Consider the following 18,541-nt stretch of genomic DNA (forward strand, 5'->3'; position numbering starts at 1 on the left):
GTAGGCAGTGTGTGATATAATTAAATCTGATCTGACCTACTGGAGGACACAGCACTCTCTGGAGTTAGACAAAACACAACGCTGGCTGTGTCGATTCTTATTAGTTATATTTGTAGTAGTAGAAAGATGTTGCTTTGATCCCCTTATTTTCTGCAACATCAGATTGTGATTGATGACCAGCGGATTGTGCTGATGAATGCCTGTGAATGCATAACTAGAGCATTGCTCTGCAACGTACCACACTTCAACTTTAATGGCAGGCTTAAATTCAACAGGAGCTGAGTAATAGCAATATTTATTAAAAAGAAATCCCATCTGTGTAATTGTTTCATTTTGAGAAACAGGCTTAGTCAGTAGATAAGAAGTGTGATTTATTTTTAATAAAAGGAAAACACATCTTGGTATAGTTGGAATTTTCTAAGCGTCTCTAAGTATTCATTTTTATTGAATTCAAACTAGAGAGCATAACAAAGCTGTACTTACCCTTGCATTATCTAGATTGCACATTGATTTAATAGCTTGGATACTCCACAAATTCTTCCCTTCTGCTGAGGTAAATACCACTCGAGAATACCGGTCATCTGTTTGAAAACAAAAGTGGGTATATATCAACAGTGTACTTTCAATTTGAAGCACTGAATCAGAGCATATTGCATGTAATACAGTACATCTCTCTATCATAATCATGCACATTACTTTTTATTTAAGCAATACAACTCCCAAATAATGATGTCTTTCTTTTTCTCTTTTTTGAAAGAGATTTTTTCATGGAAGAATGCCTTTTCAAGCTTTTTAAAATTATACTGGAGGTACACAATGTAAACCTCACCCATTTATTGGTATGACTTTCTTTTCATCTACGTTGGCTAACTACACAACATTTTGTACACCAACCTCTATAATAGTTTTACTATAGCAAAAAATCAATGCTGAGTCTCTTGAAAAAAAAAAAAAAACACAACTTCATTTTAAAAGTTTACAGTTTGTATTTTACTAGTTCTTTTAGTTGAAAGAATTAGGCACATGACTGGGCCTGAATAATCCCAGTGTTCATTGCACTTAATCATTAAAAAGAAAAATCAAATAACTTTCCTTGTAACACCTGTATATGGTTAGTATGGACAAGATTTTAAGCATGTTTCTAATACTTTCACATTAACAGCTTTATGATGGTAATTGACTGATAAAGAACAGACTCCAGCAGTCCAGGTTAAAATAAAAAAAAAAAACTCTTTATTGTAATGACTGTTGCATGGAGAATTATTTTTGAAAGACTCCAGAAAGGAAAGTCCTGCATATTAAAGTATTGCATATTTTTACCGGGAACATCACAGAAAAAGCTGTCCTTGTGGAAGTTCCAGTCAGCCTGTCTTTTGTCTCGCTCATGGTAATCATCTGACCGTCTGTCTTCCCGGTAACTGAAATGAGAAACAAACACATTTATTAAGTAATTCGAAGACAATAATAAAAAAAAGTATTTTATTTATTATTTCACAAGGACCTATTAACATAGTAATGTATTTTTAAAGGAGGCATTGAAAGATAGCAGTATCTGTCAGAGAGTTTACAAAAAGCAATTAATTACATCTCTCTTTCAAAACAAAAGCAGTTTGTTTAACCTAGCTAAAGCTACAGTTTGGGTTCAGTAGCATTCAAATACCCAGTTCAAATCTGAATCGTTTAGGAAATGGCAGATTGACTGCAATGCTTGCCAAGTATAAGTGCCTAGAAAGGATAAAGTTCTATGGTTATAGTGTACAATACAAAATACTATGAATGTAGTCCAATTAATTTAATTTTATTTCCAATAGGACCTTCAAAAGACAGGGCATGTCTTTCAGTAATCTTTACATGCTACTTCTAGGATATCTCCATTCTAATCAAAAATACATCATTAGTAAAATAATGAAAGCAAAAATAATAGGTATTCCCTTTAGAATCAGTGTAAAATACATTAAAACCCTTAAAGTGATATTGTGCACCACAGGATACACCCTCCTTAGTACACTCTCTCAGTAATATGTCTTTGTTTGAACACAAACTGGGCATTGGATCCTACAAGATACATTCCATTTAGTATCCATGCAAAATCTCTAGCATCTGCTTCTCAGTTATCTACTCATCAGGCCTGAATGACAAATGTCATGGCCGCTTCCGGTCCATGTGGGGACAGCAAAGCGCTAAGTTTATTTTATTTTTTTTACACAATGTATCACATGATAGAAGTGCAATACATTTCAGATTCTATTTTTAAGCAATCAGTAGACAGGGTCATATTAAAGCCAATAAAAAATATGCTTATTTATTTAGTTTACATCAAGTTTAATTGTACGTATCTCCAGAGATACACCGCACGTAAAAGACCAGCAGGCAAACCACAGTCTGATATGAAAAATGCCATGTGCAGCTGTGCATTGTAACTGGTACCAAGCCATGTAACTGCTTCAGAAACTTCCACTTACAATAGAATTGTAAAATTATATTGATGCATTTTGCATTACAAATTGAAAGTGTTGATGATGTAAATGATAAAAACAAACTGATATCTAAAGTAAAGAAGTAAAAAAAAAATAATAATAATAACTTTGACTTAGTATGGCTTTGTTTCAGAAATTTTAAAGCTAAATAGGCTATGTAGAAGAAGGTCTAAAAGCAAAAAAAAATGTAATGTTTATTTTAGATTTCCTATTTAAAGATCTTTTTTTTAAATATATGAAATTTACAGTATTTGAGCTGGGATGCGTATGTACAATAAATACAATTAAAACATTTTTCCTTATGTATAATGCCTATGTGACCTTTTAGAAAAACTCATCACTAATTGTGTAGCTACATCTACTGACAGACAGGACTTTCTTATTCATTTAGCAAAGTAAGTTGTGTTAGATCAAACCCAGTGTGCGTCTCCTCCTGATTTAGAACATTGTTGACAGTTCTGCATAGTGTAGATTTTACAAGGGTGATCTGTGCACAATTAAGGCAATGAAGAATAAATTGATTACAGAGGCCCAAGGTCTGACAACACAGTAGATACGATCAAAGCAAAATCAAATTACCTTTTTGCTTGCTCATCTGCGTATTTAAATGGGTAGTTCGCTAGTGCTGCTTTGTACCCTGTATTTTTCACCATGTTGTTCCATGTAACAAGCCTCTGGCCAATTGCTGTACCTCTTGGTTCAAAGCCCTGTTGTAGGAATTCAGATGAGTTAAATTTACATTACACAAAATTATGTCACAAATCCATGGAAATTTCTACACATACAAACAAACACTACCATTTCTGTCATAAGTTAGTGCTGGGACAAATATCCGAACAAAGATTTTTCTACATGTATTCGTAGGCATAAAATAAAAATAAAACATACCTGTGTCCACCAGAAATTACGCAATTGATAAAAATGAGAAATACGCATCACAACGAGTTGCCTTACACCAAAATCAACACAGCGGCTTTTGGTCACCTATTTACTTCTGGCTGTGAAAGAGCATTTTAAAAGAAAGTGCAGATTAGCATGTGCACGCAACACAAGCTGCCAAACAGTGATCTCTACCTAAATCGCTGATGCTTCTTCAGATTTGGGAACTGATTCAATCAAGGTCTGTTTCTGTCTGCCCTATGATACAGATCTGGTTCTCCACTCCAAAATGTCTCACATTTTTTATTTTATGCTGCAATCCTAGTTTGTGTTATGTGGAATGTAATAAGAGAAATAAATACTGTTTTTTTTTTTAAATTCATTGTACACCCCCTGTAACAACCATTAATGTAATAACTAACCGATAATGTAATAATACATTAAAACCGATAATGTAATAACAAATAATAATAATTCCGGGAATTTTTCAGAGTTTATTTTACATATATTAAAATAGGGATAAAATTGGTAACATCTTGTTTTTAATTGAAACATTGGTAAAATTGGTGGGAAAAAAGTCTCAGTATACACATTTTACATGTGGGATATGATGTGTAGCAGTTCTGGTTTCTGATTAAGTTTAACGTCCCTGGCATGTATGATGAAGCAGAATCTGTGCAAGTTGAAGCCACGTTTTCCCAAGTTAGCTGGTACTTTGCGAATGTTTGGGCAATCGCTGTACTGACGGAAACAGTATCTCCAGAAGGTATGAACATGACATCAGCACAAAACAAGCCAGGTTTATCAGCCTTGAAATCATAAAAATAAAATAAATTTGACAGAACTGGAACAAGCCATCGGGAGACGCATCAAAAATCACACTGGACATTTCCATCAATGCGTTCCATGTAAGTTTACCAACTAAAGCATCACCATTTTCTGTCAAATATTTAGGATTAAGATTTGTCAGCGTTAGGCAGTGTTTTAGCTGATGGACAGCCAGTACTGTCGCATGATAGGCGATACATACCCCTGGTATACACAGTGGCTGTACAGCAAAGCACAGCGCTCTGACAAACTCATTAACACAGTCATTCTGCACTCTCTTTTAATTAAAGCGTGTGTAAAAGCCGCAAAAAGGATTGCTTGTCTCGAAACATTCATTTTCTTTTGAATATTCATGAACTGATTTACGTTTTCTCCCCATTCCTCATTCACTAAAAGTATTATATTTTCGTGTAAGTATGTCAATTTAGTTTTTGATCAAGCTAGTAGTTACTACGCCCAGCAATTGCCACAATAATCAGACTTTGATTGGCCAACATATAATCAGGTGACAGTCTGTTTGTGAAGTGACAGAGAATTACAGTTGAAAGTTATTTGATCCTCTGACGTCGAAACATCTGCTGTATCCTAGGATACAGCGTAGGGCTGCTTAGTACAATGTTGGAGTCAAAATAAAACAGCATTTTAATCAAATTATTGTGTATTTCCTAGAAAATAGTACAGGGATAATATTGAATAATAGACAAAAATCGGATATAAATCATTAAAAACCGACGTCCAGTTAAAAAAATATAAATTTTTTGGTAAAATTCAGAATAAACCGGAAATGTGGATCACTATCTATAATGTAATAATGCCTATAATGTAATAATCACCGGATAATGTAATAACTTAATAAATAATGTAATAAAAATTTCTGCCCTATAATGTAATAATTTTTTTACGCATAATGTAATAACTGAGCTTGCCTGATAATGTAATAACCTGCCAACTAATAACGTAATAACTGCCATGCCACCATTGCAAACCTGCCCCGATGAGTCATCCATGGTCTCCAAGCATTTATCCATGTAAATCTGATGATCTGTGACTGCTATATGCCTTCCTTATGTAGAAATATGGGCAAAACTACAAAAAGGTACAATTCCTCTGATGGTGGAAAAAAAAGTCTTTTGTAACTAACAAAAACAAGATATTAGTGTACATGGTCAGAGATGTTTTTCTGTCCATTATATAGAATGGTTATTGAGTACATGAATTATGTACATCATGATGTCCAGCATCATTTTTTGGGATCATTTTTTCAAAATATACATTGACATAATATACTTAATAGCTAATATATACTGGTCCAACTGGTTGTTTTTTTTGTTTTTTAACACAGCATTGTTATAGCCTATATAATAAACCATCATGTAAAATGTCGGTTTACAATACAGCTGAAGAAAAAACTAAATAATAGCATTCATTCAGTGTATTTATATATATATATATATATATATATATATATATATATATATATATATATATAAGGTATAAACCACGACAGGCCGTGCGGTTCCCATGATATATACCACACCTGGTGTGGTAATAAGCGTCAGCCGAGGTCCTTTAACCACCACAGAAGTGGTATATATATCATCGGAACACATTTAAATTAAGACAAAACCACAAACTTTTATTGTGTATATATCCGCAGTGTAATAGTCCCAAATTTTATTTAATTTAATTCATTGTTTGCTTATTAAAAATACATTGCACATGTTAGTTTATTGTGAATTTCTGCATTGAAAGTGCCATCTCACTAGAACCTGGAGGACTGAATACAAGCTGCGATGTTGGGAGGAGTTTCAAATGACACTAAGGAATTAAGGAGAACAGCTGCGACTGAGACTGAAGCCGGATCTTGAAGTGAGTTTGTGAACTCGTTATATGCGAGATCCTTATGGATCTCAAAATATGTTTTTGTTAGTTGTTGGACTCCCTCTGGTCCAAGTCATGCCAGATTAAGTTGACGATCGAACCAGACATTACGGACCAATCCGACCGCGGTGTCAGGGGACAGTACCTCAGTTTCCCGCAGACTGTTAAAATCCAGGCCGGTAATTTGGCATGTGGTGTCTGGCCTTGTCGTTACCTGCTGGCATAAAATTCCCTTATGATGTTGAGAGTTTCTTTTTTGTTTGTTTGTGTTTTTTTCAATCTTTGTCTTCTTCTATTTCATTTAGCTGTGCCTCATCTACTGTTATATGTCTACTCTTGCTGGTGCACTTATTTTATTTATTTATTTATTTATTTCAGATGGACTGCTGTCTTCACTCAGAAAGTTGGTGTTGTACCAGTTATGTGGAGTTTCATCCCCAAATATATTAAAGGAAAGAGGTGAAAAGCCACTCATTTTTGGCAGTGGTTTTGTAACTAATAACAAACAAAATGGCAGTTTGTCATGAAATTTATAATGTAGTGGTGCGTAGTGATTTATTCCGTTTGAAGCGGCTCATTAGTATGCAAGCCGTGCTATACGCTATATATACTCACGGTCATGTGATGCTGTTTAACCAATCAGATGTTGTTATTTTTCTAAGCCGTGTTATATATATATATATATGAAAAAACATATATGACCATGTACGCCAATATCTTGCTTTTGTTATTACACAAGACTTTTCCACCGAAAGAGGATTAGTACCTTTTTGTAGTTTTGCCCATATACCTACATAAGGAAGGCATATAGCAGTCACAGATCATCAGATTTACATGGACGAATGCTTGGAGATCACGGATGACTCATCGAGGCAGGTTTGCAACTGTGGCATGGCAGTTTTACATTGTCAGGCAAGCCGAGTTATTACATTATGCGTAAAAAAAAATATTACATTATAGGGCAGACATTTTTATTACATTATTTATTTAAGTTATTGACATTAATGGTTGTTACACCCCCGCCCCCCTCTTTTCACATGTATTATATGAGAGAGTTAATTCAAGTTAAAAAGTAATGTTATTTAATAAACATGTCAATGGCTACTTTGCTTATTGCAAATACATGACAATGGCAGGGATTATAAAAATGTTTTTTTATCTGAAATACACACAAGATTTTATAAAAAAAAAAAAATTAACCATAACTATTGTATAGCAACCTTTGTTTTGTAGTTAATTCACTAGGATAAGGCTTTCACAACCTATTCTTACTTCTGGGATATTTTTTTAACTTTAATACAGTGTTACATATAATGGCTTTAAAATAATTTTGCAAATGAATACTTGTCTGAATCTTGAACGTATATCTGAAGACGAAGATTCTCTGTTTGTCCCAGCACTATCAGAAATCCAATGATTTGTGGTATCTGCTAATAATTTAAACCTTTCCCCCTCGTCTTCATATTTTCCACATTCCTGGTTAGTATCCAAAATGACATTTGACATCCTCCAAGTCCACTCCCCATTTATATATTTTAATAGGTCACCAAATACAAAGACAGCTTCTGAAAGCTCTTTCCTGTTTTCCCAATTGTGAACAGCTGTTGTTCCTAAGGGGTAGACACTTTTCTGCAGCAGTTTTACAGCAGGAGGGAAGGCTCAAATAAAAACCAAATGATCCCTAAACAATCTTCAGTCCATTATGTACCTCGTATTATTAGATTCTTGTAATGACTGACACATTTTAAAACCATTCCAGCAATTTTTCTTTAAAAAATATTGTCACTTACCAGCAGTGGATCAGAAAAGTCTGGAAGTTCTGGCACCAAAATCCCCACAAGTGCACACACCACGATTAGCACAGTACACACTCCCAGAACCACTACCGGCCAGTCAGCTATCAGTGCGGCATAGCTGCAAGAGTAAAGAAGTATATGAGAACAATCTGATAGATGAACATACTGTACAGATTTAATTTGAGACTTTTACAATCCCCAAAAATACTCACACAAAGTACCAGCTAATTGTTTTCCTTTTCACAGATAAATAATAAATATGCAATTTTATGAAACAGCACAAGTGACATTTGTATAGTTGAAGACAATTTATCTAGTAGTGAGTAGTTAGCAAAATTCACATGAAAAGCCCATATTGAAAAAAGAAATGTAATGTAAGAGATGGTGGTACCAAGTAACATATAAGGGAAAGATATTGCCAAGAAATAATCATTACATTTTTTTCATTAAAATGTCATTTCTGTTGCACAGAACAGCTTCACTTTTTGTTAAAGTGAACTAGTAAATAAAAAATAAAAAAATCTGATTCAGCCTTCATAATGTACAAAAAAAACTAGAATCAGAATTGGAAGCATTTCCAAAAGAAAACTGACACTTGCAGAACCCAGACATTTTATCCACCCGTAATTAAATGTCAATGGTTCCACAAATATGAAATCTGATCTTTGAACAAACTTACATCTAGCCCTCTTTCTGGGTTTATGTAACCCACCCAATGCCCAAGATATCTAGCTACTCTGTGTCTCTCTGTGTGCAGAGTGTTCTTTCAATGTAACATTTTACGTGTGAAGACTAAGAGAATTATTGAATTTGGCACCAAACTGTGATACTCAACACTATGGTGTTACCAACAATACTGTACACCTTTATATTTTCTGCAGCAGTAGTACCACATGATATATTATTTAGCTGCCATTTGTGAAACATGTTTGCTTTACTGATGACTTGTGACAAGTATCAACAGATAATTTAATAAGCCACAATTTTAACAGCTTGACTAGGCAGTCCAATTTAGTGACTTTTAACATTTATATTATAGTAGGAGTTGATATGTAATCCTACACACCAGAGGCTATGCCAAGTGCAGGCAAAGAGTGATCGACATTCTGTCTACAGATTTTCACTTTATAAAAATCTAGAGGCATATACTGCAGATCTTGATTTACAGATTCTAAAAATTTATATTGTAATACAGAACATGTCATTATAATGTCTTTCAATACTGTCTTTGGACATCAGTAGCATGCACACCGGATGTTGCACAGCCATATTTTTCTATTGAAAAAAAAAAAAACTATTAGAAAACTGGAAGGTACTATCATTACTTATATGTAACTTCTGCTTCACTTGAGGTGGCACCATGATTAATCAGATAGGTATCACAGCTCTACAGATAAACGCAAAACATTCCTGACATGTCTTACCTTTTCGGGAATTTGAAAGGACTTGCAGGACTGAAAAACAAAGACAAAAATAGGCTTAAATTCTAAACACATCTACAGTAAAGCAAATGTGAATTTAAAATGTTGATTAAACTCCAATGTATCGAATAAATGGAGAGAGACATACTGTAGAATTAGCTTTTAGAGAAAAGTTTTATACAGCTAAGAAAAAAGTGAGGGGAGCATCAATTAATAGATGGATTCTGAATATGAAAAGAAAAACATTACAATAATAAGAATAAAGAACACATTTCTAAACATTTTTTTTATTAGAAACAAATAAACATTAATGAAAACCCTTGATAACCAACTGATAGTGCGAGTGAACTGCCAACATTAGAAACCTAATTAGATAGTTGAAAGCCTTTAAAATCTGTAGTTTCAAGATGCCAGAGTCTAAATTACATAACGTCCATATGTGCAGAGTGAAATAAAAAAAAAGCACTTCGAAGCCATTGTTAATTTAAGATGATTTTGCGGTCGTGTCTTAACAAGGATAAAAAAAAACCCAAAAAACACTGAAAGATTAAATAGTAACAAATAACCTAATTCAAAAAGTTACGGTAAGAGAAGATTAAATCAGTTGGATCCCTGGATAAGCTATTACAATGTATGTTTTCCAATGTATTCCCATTATTAGGCAAATCCCAGTTTGACAATGGTTTTCGACGATATCCAACCATACCATTTCTGTTAAATCTCAACTCAAAACGGGATGAGTCATAACTTTCTACAATTAAATGTCAATAAAACAGAGGCTATGAGTGTCGGATCTAAAAAAATCTTTAAAATCCAGTTGTTGGGCAGTTGTCTCGATTTAAGTCGCTCGATGAGGAATCTGGGTGTTGATCCTGAATTGCGCTTTGATGCGCACATTCGATCTGTCTGCAAAAATTAATTCTTTCATCTTAGAAAATATTGCTCGTGTTCGTCCATACTTGGACACAGCTGCAGCAGAATCCTTAATCCATGCTTTTGTTACATCAAGGTTGGATTACTGCAATGCTCTTTTTGCCAGGCTTCCAAAAACTACTATAGCCAAGCTTCAATTGTAAAAAAAACTCTGCGGCTAGGATGCGACACCACATAACTCCCGTTCTGTTAGGCCTCCATTGGCTCCCTGTAACTCAAAGAACATAGTACAAGATAATTCTGCTTACTTATAAGGCTTTGCATGGCCTGGCACCTTCCTATTTGTCTGAACATATACAGCGTTATGTCCCAAATCGAGCACTGCGCTCTGTTGAGGCCTACTTCCTTTGTGTACCTTCTTTTTGGACAGTTGCTTTTGGTGCCCGGTCCTTTCGATGTCTCGCTCCTAAACTTTGGAACTCTCTTCCCAGAGACATCAGGAGTGTCCCCACAATCTCTTTGTTTAAAATCAGACTGAAGACTTTTTTATTCAACCAGGCTTATAATTAGATATTTTCTTGTTTTTAAGTAGATTTTGCAAAGCGCCTTGAAACATTTTATTATGTATATGGGGCGCTATAGAAAAAATATATGATTGATTGATTGATTGACAAAGAATTCTAAACTGGTCAAAACCAGCAGCCAAAAGACTTAAGGATATTAATACTGAAGCATCCAATATTGGTGTAAAATTGTCTGTAACAAGTATCCACATCATTTGCCAAACATTTCGCAGATTTAGCTTCAGAGTATGTCTCTGGAGATGTTTTTTTTTTTTTTTTTTTTTTTTTGCTTGTCTAATCAAATAGTGAGTCTCAATCCCAAAGTCTTCTGCCGGAATCAATAAATACATCTCTATGAGCAATATCTACAAGTCAAAGTAATTAAAAGTAATATGACCAAGAGGCCAAAAAGTCACTGTATTTTCCTTTTTTCCCTTCATTAAAAATAATTTGTGGAATGCTATATTAGTGGTTGCTACAGCACTGAGGCACAACTGAGTAAAAACTACTGAGAGGAATTTTTCACCACAGGGATACCTTCTGGGAAGGTTGTAAATCCCTTTAAAGTTGCCGGACATGTTAATACGACTACCAGATGTTGCAAAAAAGGCCTTTGAAGAAACTCCATATTCTGAAAGGTGAGTTCTATTAAGGTTTGACTGAAGAAGCTGAAGTAAATCTTGACCATTCCTAGGAGTACCCAAATTTGGGTTTGGTCTGTAACTTATTATATTCAAAGTATTTTTTTATTGGACCTACAGAAATAGGTACAAATGCTTTTGTATCCAAACAGAAATTATTGGTGTGTACACATTGAAAACAAATGTTGTTGACATAAATGTCCTTGCACTTGCATGACAATCCTGCACAACCTTTAATATTAAATAATACTATCTAATTAATAATATTAACCAATCAACACAATTGTTTCTAGTCCATTTATATACTAAAATGGTCAAACAAAACAATCAAAAAGCAAATTATGACAACATGTTATTGTCAGTTTTGAATTTACCATTATTTCATCTTGTTTATTAGTATAGCGAACCAATTAATAGTTGATAAAGTAAGTTTCCAATAAATTACTTTAGATCACTGTAGGTTATTGGAGAAAGACTACATGTTTCCATGCTACCTCGTACAGATTCAGACACAGATTGCATTCCTGTTAGCCCTCTACAGTACAACTGGCTACATCTGCCTGTCAAAACTGGCAGGCAAAGGTTAGTCTTCAATTCCAAGAGTGATATTACTCTACCTTGAACACGAGTCTGCTAAGGAATCCCACACCTTGCAAAAAAGATTTACAAACTCAGGACCAAACAATATGTAAAATATAGTTTCAAATCTGTAGTTTTATTAAAACAAATGTAATCATTATTACATGAATATCAATATCATTACTGGTACAGCTTCTGTGTGACTACACAATTTTGAAGAGTGGATTAAACAGCACTATGCTTTTTTAGGTACAGAAATCATTTGAAAGGTCATACTTCTACAGTTATTTACTGAGAGTAGACATCAGAAACGATTTTTTATCATTAAACATCAGTATAAATTCAAACCACCTCCCGGTCTTGCATGTTTGCAAACATCAGTTGTGTCACAATTCGCTAAGCTGCTACAGTAAATTATCTCTGGCATTGTTCTGTCAACAGCTGTCGAGATGAAAGTCCCGATAATCTAATGATAAGTTAACTTTGCCCTCCTATCAATCTTTCATGAACAGTGAATACAGTAATTACAAATGCTTTGTGACAAATAAAAATAATGCCTACTGCAACCCTTTTTCTTAATGTATTGCATAGAAGGCAATTTAGCAAACAGCATGATTAAAAACATGATTGTCAAATTACTATGCTAGTTAATTAAATTATACTTCAATTACATGGTTTGCACATTGTTAGCTGGAAGCAAATTATTTTGTAAGGATATTATCTATTTAGGCAGGGTTAATACATTTCTGCAATATAAAAGTTAAATAAGATGAAAAACCTATTTATTATAATCAAAAAATAATAATAATAAAAATGAAGTTTAGTTTAGGACGAGAAAGCCTATTAAATTTGTTCGCAGTTCTCAACAAAGATTCAGTTAATTTAACATGCGTACCTTGACATGTAAAACACACAAAGTCTTGAATTATCAGTAGGATTTAAATAGTAATTAAATAAAAAATAACAATCTAACACTGCTGTCGTGGCTTACTTTTGTTTCAGGGTTTTTAATTCCTGCTTTAGGCACCTAATGAACAAATACTAAAAACGTTTATACTACGTGAGATTACAATTTGGTAAAGTGGTTAAAGTAAAAACTCTTCACAGCTGCCCACAAAAATCAGCACACGCAGCAAATGCAAAAACAATTTGTTTTTTTTTAGAAGAACAGTTATGCTGCTGTTGTGTAAGCGGATGTGAGGAGTTACATCCGTTAATGCAAGCTTAAGGTCACACCTGCTATCATTAAATTATTTTGCTTGGAAAATGCATGTGTAAAATTCCATGCATACAGAAAGGATTTCAACAGTGTAGCCAATAGTTGCCAGCTGTCCAAGGGATGTCTTTATTATCCTGTTGTCACTGAGTTTATTACGACAAGCTTTTCCACTTTTTATTTGTGTTTTCTTTTTTTTTTTACCAAGCATCAAGCCAGTGGAATTATAGACAAATATATATTCTATATACAGGGTGTCCACAAAGTCATGTTATCCCAATGTTCTTTTTTCTACAATTAATTTTTATTTTCTGTTGCAGGTGAGTCTGCAGTCCATCTATGTTATGGAAGATGTCGCACTGAACATGGCGACGGATAATTACATGCAATGAAAATGATGGCGCTCACACTGATCCTCTGGATGTCTAAATACAGTTAAATACTTGTACTCAAGACAATGAAGCATTTAAAAATACAATTATCATCATTCTTCCTCATGTTTCAGTTTTATACACAATTCTTACTGCAAAGTCTGTAATCTAATGTAAAGTAAGACGAAGAAAACTGTAAGGACATTTGTAAGGATTCATATAGGTTGTCCTCAACCTCTGCCGTTGCAAATATGGCCAAAATAAATAAACACATCTTTGATAAATCATTGACAATACCAAAACACAATAGTAGATCTGGACATTCTGACATTCTGCTAAAACTGAAAACAAAAGGTTCCAGGACTAAAAGGAAGCCTGGACCGCTGTTGAAAAGTAAATCTTGGTTGTGTGTCAAGCCTAAGGTTAATTCTGTTCAGGGCTCCCGAGTGGCGCATCCGGTAAAGGCACTCCGCGTGGAGTGCAGGATGCGTCCTATAGCCTGGAGGTCGCCGGGTTCGAATCCAGGCTATTCCGTGGACGGCAGCTCCCAGGTGGCTGCGCACAATTGGCCGAGCGTCGCCCGGGTGGGGGAGGGCTTAGATCGTCCAGGGTGTCCTCAGCTCACCGTGCACCAGCAACCCCTGTGGACTGGCCGGGCGCCTGCCTGTAAGTTACCCAGAGCTGCGTGGTCCTCGATCGCTGTAGCTCTGAGGTGGCTGCATGGCAGGCCTGCAGATTGAAAAGAAGCGGACGGCTGACGACGCACATTTCAGAGGACGCATGTGTCCGTCTTCGTCTCTCCCGAGTCAGCGCGGGGGGGGCAGTGGTGGGCCGGGTTGAAATAAAAATAATTGGGCATTTCAAATTGGGGAGAAAATCATAAAAATAAATTGCCGATTCCAAGCTTTATGCCCTTAAAGCTCCCTCAGTAATTGAGACAGGTACACAGCTGGGTTAATTTAAGGAAACTGGTCAGCAATAACTTATCATCTAAGTTTAGAGTGTTCCAAAACACTGTGAAGCATTCGGAACAAACTCATTGCTTACCATTGCCGTTTCCTGTGGTGTAATAAGAACTCTTCATCTGCAGCAGTCACATCCTTGAGAATGTTTTATTTATTTTTTTTAAACTGTATGGGCGAGCTTTTAACAGATTATTTTTTATGCCTCAGGCCTCAGATTATCAGAAAGTATAGCAATTGCAATTAAATTTGAAAATGTATTACAACATCTTTATAGGCAGTAATTGCAAACATTTCGATAATGATTAAAAATCCATCATTTTGCGTTGTACATTCATTTTTGTTAGTATTTATCTGTAAATTAAAAGTTAGTACGGATTACGAGGTACCAATCAAGTTATTTAAAATGCTTGATAACACGGGATATTAAAGTAACCCCAGGTTCAACCATATATACGGGCTCTGTCTAACAACAAAACTTTTTAACCCAACAACTTGCTTTATTCATGTGCTTTCCGGGACAGCTCACTGAAGCCTGTAACCTATCACAAAGTAACTCCATTTTTAATAGTTTTGAAAGTAATGGATTATAAAATACAATAATGGATAGTGTCTTACAGGCTTGCGGGGGTTTGAAGCAACTTTTTCTAGAGGAATGTTTGACTGCAAGGTTTAAACTTCAAAAAAGGCCCAGTGCAGCTGGGCAATACATTTGCTAAGCTGCTGGAATAGTCTTATAATTGTCCCTTTTACACTTTTTATTCCCACCCCCCGAGCAGCTGCAGATCAGACCATATGCAAGACCAAACATATGGACACAAAGGAATCTTACAGTTACCAATAAGTTACAGCTGTCTGTCCTTGTGTGATATCTTTACTACCCTCGTTTTACAGATTTTAAAACAGAAAATACCTAAAAAACAACATTAGGAGGAAAACAATTGTTACAGTATTGTTCTCACCTGCATGCACTACAAAACTATGTGCCCACTGAAGAAATCCAGTGGTGTAACCAATTATTTGCAGCTGTTTGCTGATAACTTTATTACTGGACATCCGCTGCCGTTTCATGAATAGTCATGCATAACAAATACAGCATTTCACAAGGAGCGCCTGTGGCTCTTTACATCAATGCATGACAAAAATCCATTTACCAAGTCAACTCCAGCAGCGGAATAAATAATAAACAGATGGTTTGAAAATGATTTTATTTGCACAATTATCTGCACTATTTGAAAAAAGTTTTTTCAGGGGGAGAAACAAACAACTTGGATTATTTTACAGCTCATATGGTTTGAAATAAAGAAATGCATTTTGATGATCTGAATGCACTTGCTAATTTTAATATAGTATGACAATATTATTGTTATTATTATTATTATTATTATTATTATTATTATTATTATTATTATTATTTTTATTATTAGGCAGATACAATAGTGTATATTCTTTGTTATATATTCCATATAAATAATTTGGTTTCTAGACAAACAGAGAGCAAATCCCTATATGTTTACAGCTTGTAAATCTATAGAGGCAGCTTCTCATTCAAATCAGAAACACATTTTCAATAAGCCATTAAGTGGACTGAGTATCCATAGCAATAAGCTATAGAGACTCACTCCACTTACCTGTGTCCGAATCCACAACAATGGAATCCAAATGGCAGCAAAGCTTTTCAAAGTTACTCTTTTCATAAAAAATAATTAGTTTCACATAATCAGATGGACGGACAGACAGATGGGATGCATTCCTTTAGCCCCAAGTTTTGATACTCCCAATACAGATTTACACTAGCCACTTTTAAGCCGGTTTTGAGGCAGCTTACGTAAAAAAATTGTAGTGTAAACGCTGCCGTCCTTGATCCAGCCATCCTAAAAGTGGCCTGCTCCAGAGGAGAGCTCTGTGACAACTTGTGTCGGTTTTTGCTCTGCTGTGACTGCATCGGTCCCTGACAGCTCACGTTTGCCATGTACACTGGTGGGCAACGCACACATTGTCAGCAGCAAACAGGCTCAGACAACAGCAAGAGTTGGGATTGTTACTCAGACAACAGAACCAAAAAATAAATTTGACAGAACGCTGAGAGAGACAGATCCTGAGGCCCATATGCTCCATACCTTGCCACATTCAACTATTGCTCCTAGCTAGAACTACTTATTGTATCTTGTATTTGATTTTACTCTTATAGGTAACCGTACTCAGGTTTTTTTTTGTAATTGCTCTTATCTGAAATCATTCTCATCCATTTATCATACTTACTACATGTTCTTACTGGAGTTTACTCATATAAGCAAATATTTACTATAAGTTTTAACTGCTCTTAGTCAAACTCGCTCTTACTTATAATTTATTGTATTCTTTATTTTGTTCTTACTTGAAGTTGATCTTATTGTATTTTTATAACCGCTCTTATCTGTATTATGATATCCTATAATGTGATACTTTATAATGTGATAACTTGTAATGTGATATTTTATAATGCAATACTTTGTACTGTGATATTTTGTAACAATTGTAAGTCACGCTGGATAAGGGTGTCTGCTAAGAAATAAATAATAATAAATAATAATAATAATAATAATAATAATAATAATAATAATAATAATAATAATAATAATTAAAGTGGTAGCTGGTGTTCTGTTGTGTGAAAAAAGGGCTACTCTTTTGAATACCCTGTGTAGCACACCTGGTGGATCTGTTACTCGTGGGGTTCCCTCTCTGCCCAGTATATACGGGATGCTATTGTTAAGTCCAGCAAGTACGTTGTCTGGCTTGTGATGTCCTTTGTCTTATTGATTGAAGTATGTCCTTGTCTTAATTGGTTAAAGGGTTTTCAGCGCATGGCAGTTGCTGAAAGTTGGGATGATTTTAGTGAAGGTGTTAGTCGTGGTAACTACTCCTCTGATAAGTCTGCTCCCTGAAAGTTGCCACCTTGTGGTTCCTGTTGTAGCTCCCAAAGAAGGCTTGATGCTGAGGAAAACTGGAAATCTATAGCTATACCTGTAGATTTTGCTTCTCTTACCAACGAGATTACTGTTGCTAGTGCCTAGAAACTACTGAAATAACTGTGCTGTTGGCCTGACCCCTATCTAGAAGAGGCTTGACATCTGATGGTTTGTGACAATCCTCTGCTACATGAAATACAATCTAAGATAAACTCTTCTTGCAAGTGTATAGAGTTGCGTTCCCAGAAATGCCAAGAGTATGCTGTGGAGAGGTGCTATTTCCCTGTAGACCAATAATCCTCTGTTCTGGAAAAAGTGAGTCTTCTTACTGTGCTCCAGGGTTTACTCTCCTTTTTTTTGAGAGAGAGAACTCAAAAGACATCTAATGATATATGTCTATGGCTTGTGAATGTTACTTTGTCTATACTTGGTGAAAACGTCAGCTACAGAGATCCGCCAGAAAGGAAAAAAAAAAAATAGAGCAGGTATTGGCAGGTCCTGATGGAGAATTACTGCAGTTCTTATGTATGTGGAGATGGGAGTGGCTCTCCTACAGATCTTTTGGAAACTGTCAGTCTCCTGGGAGAACTGCCTTGATGATGGCGATGGAGGTGCTATCCTGAATTTTCCCCAAACAAATGTAGTGTTCAGACCCAAACTCTCAGAAAAAATAAATACAAATACAACTCTTCTCAGTGTGCGGACATGTCCGTCGCTGGAGTTTAACTGTTCTCAATGTTGTTGGCTATTCATCCTGTGAGGTAGCTGGTCAATTTAAGTTCCAGGACTGTTGGGAGTGAATGTATATTTTTTCCCACTTGCCATAAAGTGGGGTAAAGGTAGGAATATCAGTAAAACTTGCCTGTTTCCTTATTATGGCCATAGAAAGCTCAGAATCCCTGGCCCCACTGGAAATGGGCTTACCTTTCCAAAGGGTTCTAGAATCACTGATGCCAGAAAGCCAACTGCTTGTTAAGAATCCCCCACTGGGGAATGTGCCCCTCGCAGCTGCTGAGCAGGATCGATTGCCTGTCTCAGGGGATCCTTTAGACCAGTGCCAAGAGGGAATCCCTTTGATAGGGGCAAATTACAGCAGTTTGATTTGT

General features: G+C 35.4%; 1 protein-coding gene across 5 annotated transcripts in view; it reads right to left on the reverse strand.

Moving 5' to 3' along the window:
* Nucleotides 1-18,541, reverse strand: part of LOC117403272 (protein dispatched homolog 1-like) — a 136,655-nt gene that overhangs the window by 5,918 nt on the left and 112,196 nt on the right. For all 5 annotated transcript variants that reach the window (XM_059024280.1, XM_059024277.1, XM_059024279.1 and 2 more), the window contains 5 exons: nt 9,286-9,315; nt 7,856-7,979; nt 3,057-3,184; nt 1,321-1,418; nt 484-581 (listed from right to left, as the gene is read on the reverse strand). In XM_059024280.1, coding sequence (XP_058880263.1) covers nt 484-581; nt 1,321-1,418; nt 3,057-3,184; nt 7,856-7,979; nt 9,286-9,315 — 478 coding nt within the window. The remainder of the gene's footprint in view (nt 1-483; nt 582-1,320; nt 1,419-3,056; nt 3,185-7,855; nt 7,980-9,285; nt 9,316-18,541) is intronic.

This window comes from Acipenser ruthenus, chromosome 5 (genome assembly GCF_902713425.1).
Source record: "Acipenser ruthenus chromosome 5, fAciRut3.2 maternal haplotype, whole genome shotgun sequence".
Classification (NCBI taxonomy): Eukaryota; Metazoa; Chordata; class Actinopteri; order Acipenseriformes; family Acipenseridae; genus Acipenser; species Acipenser ruthenus.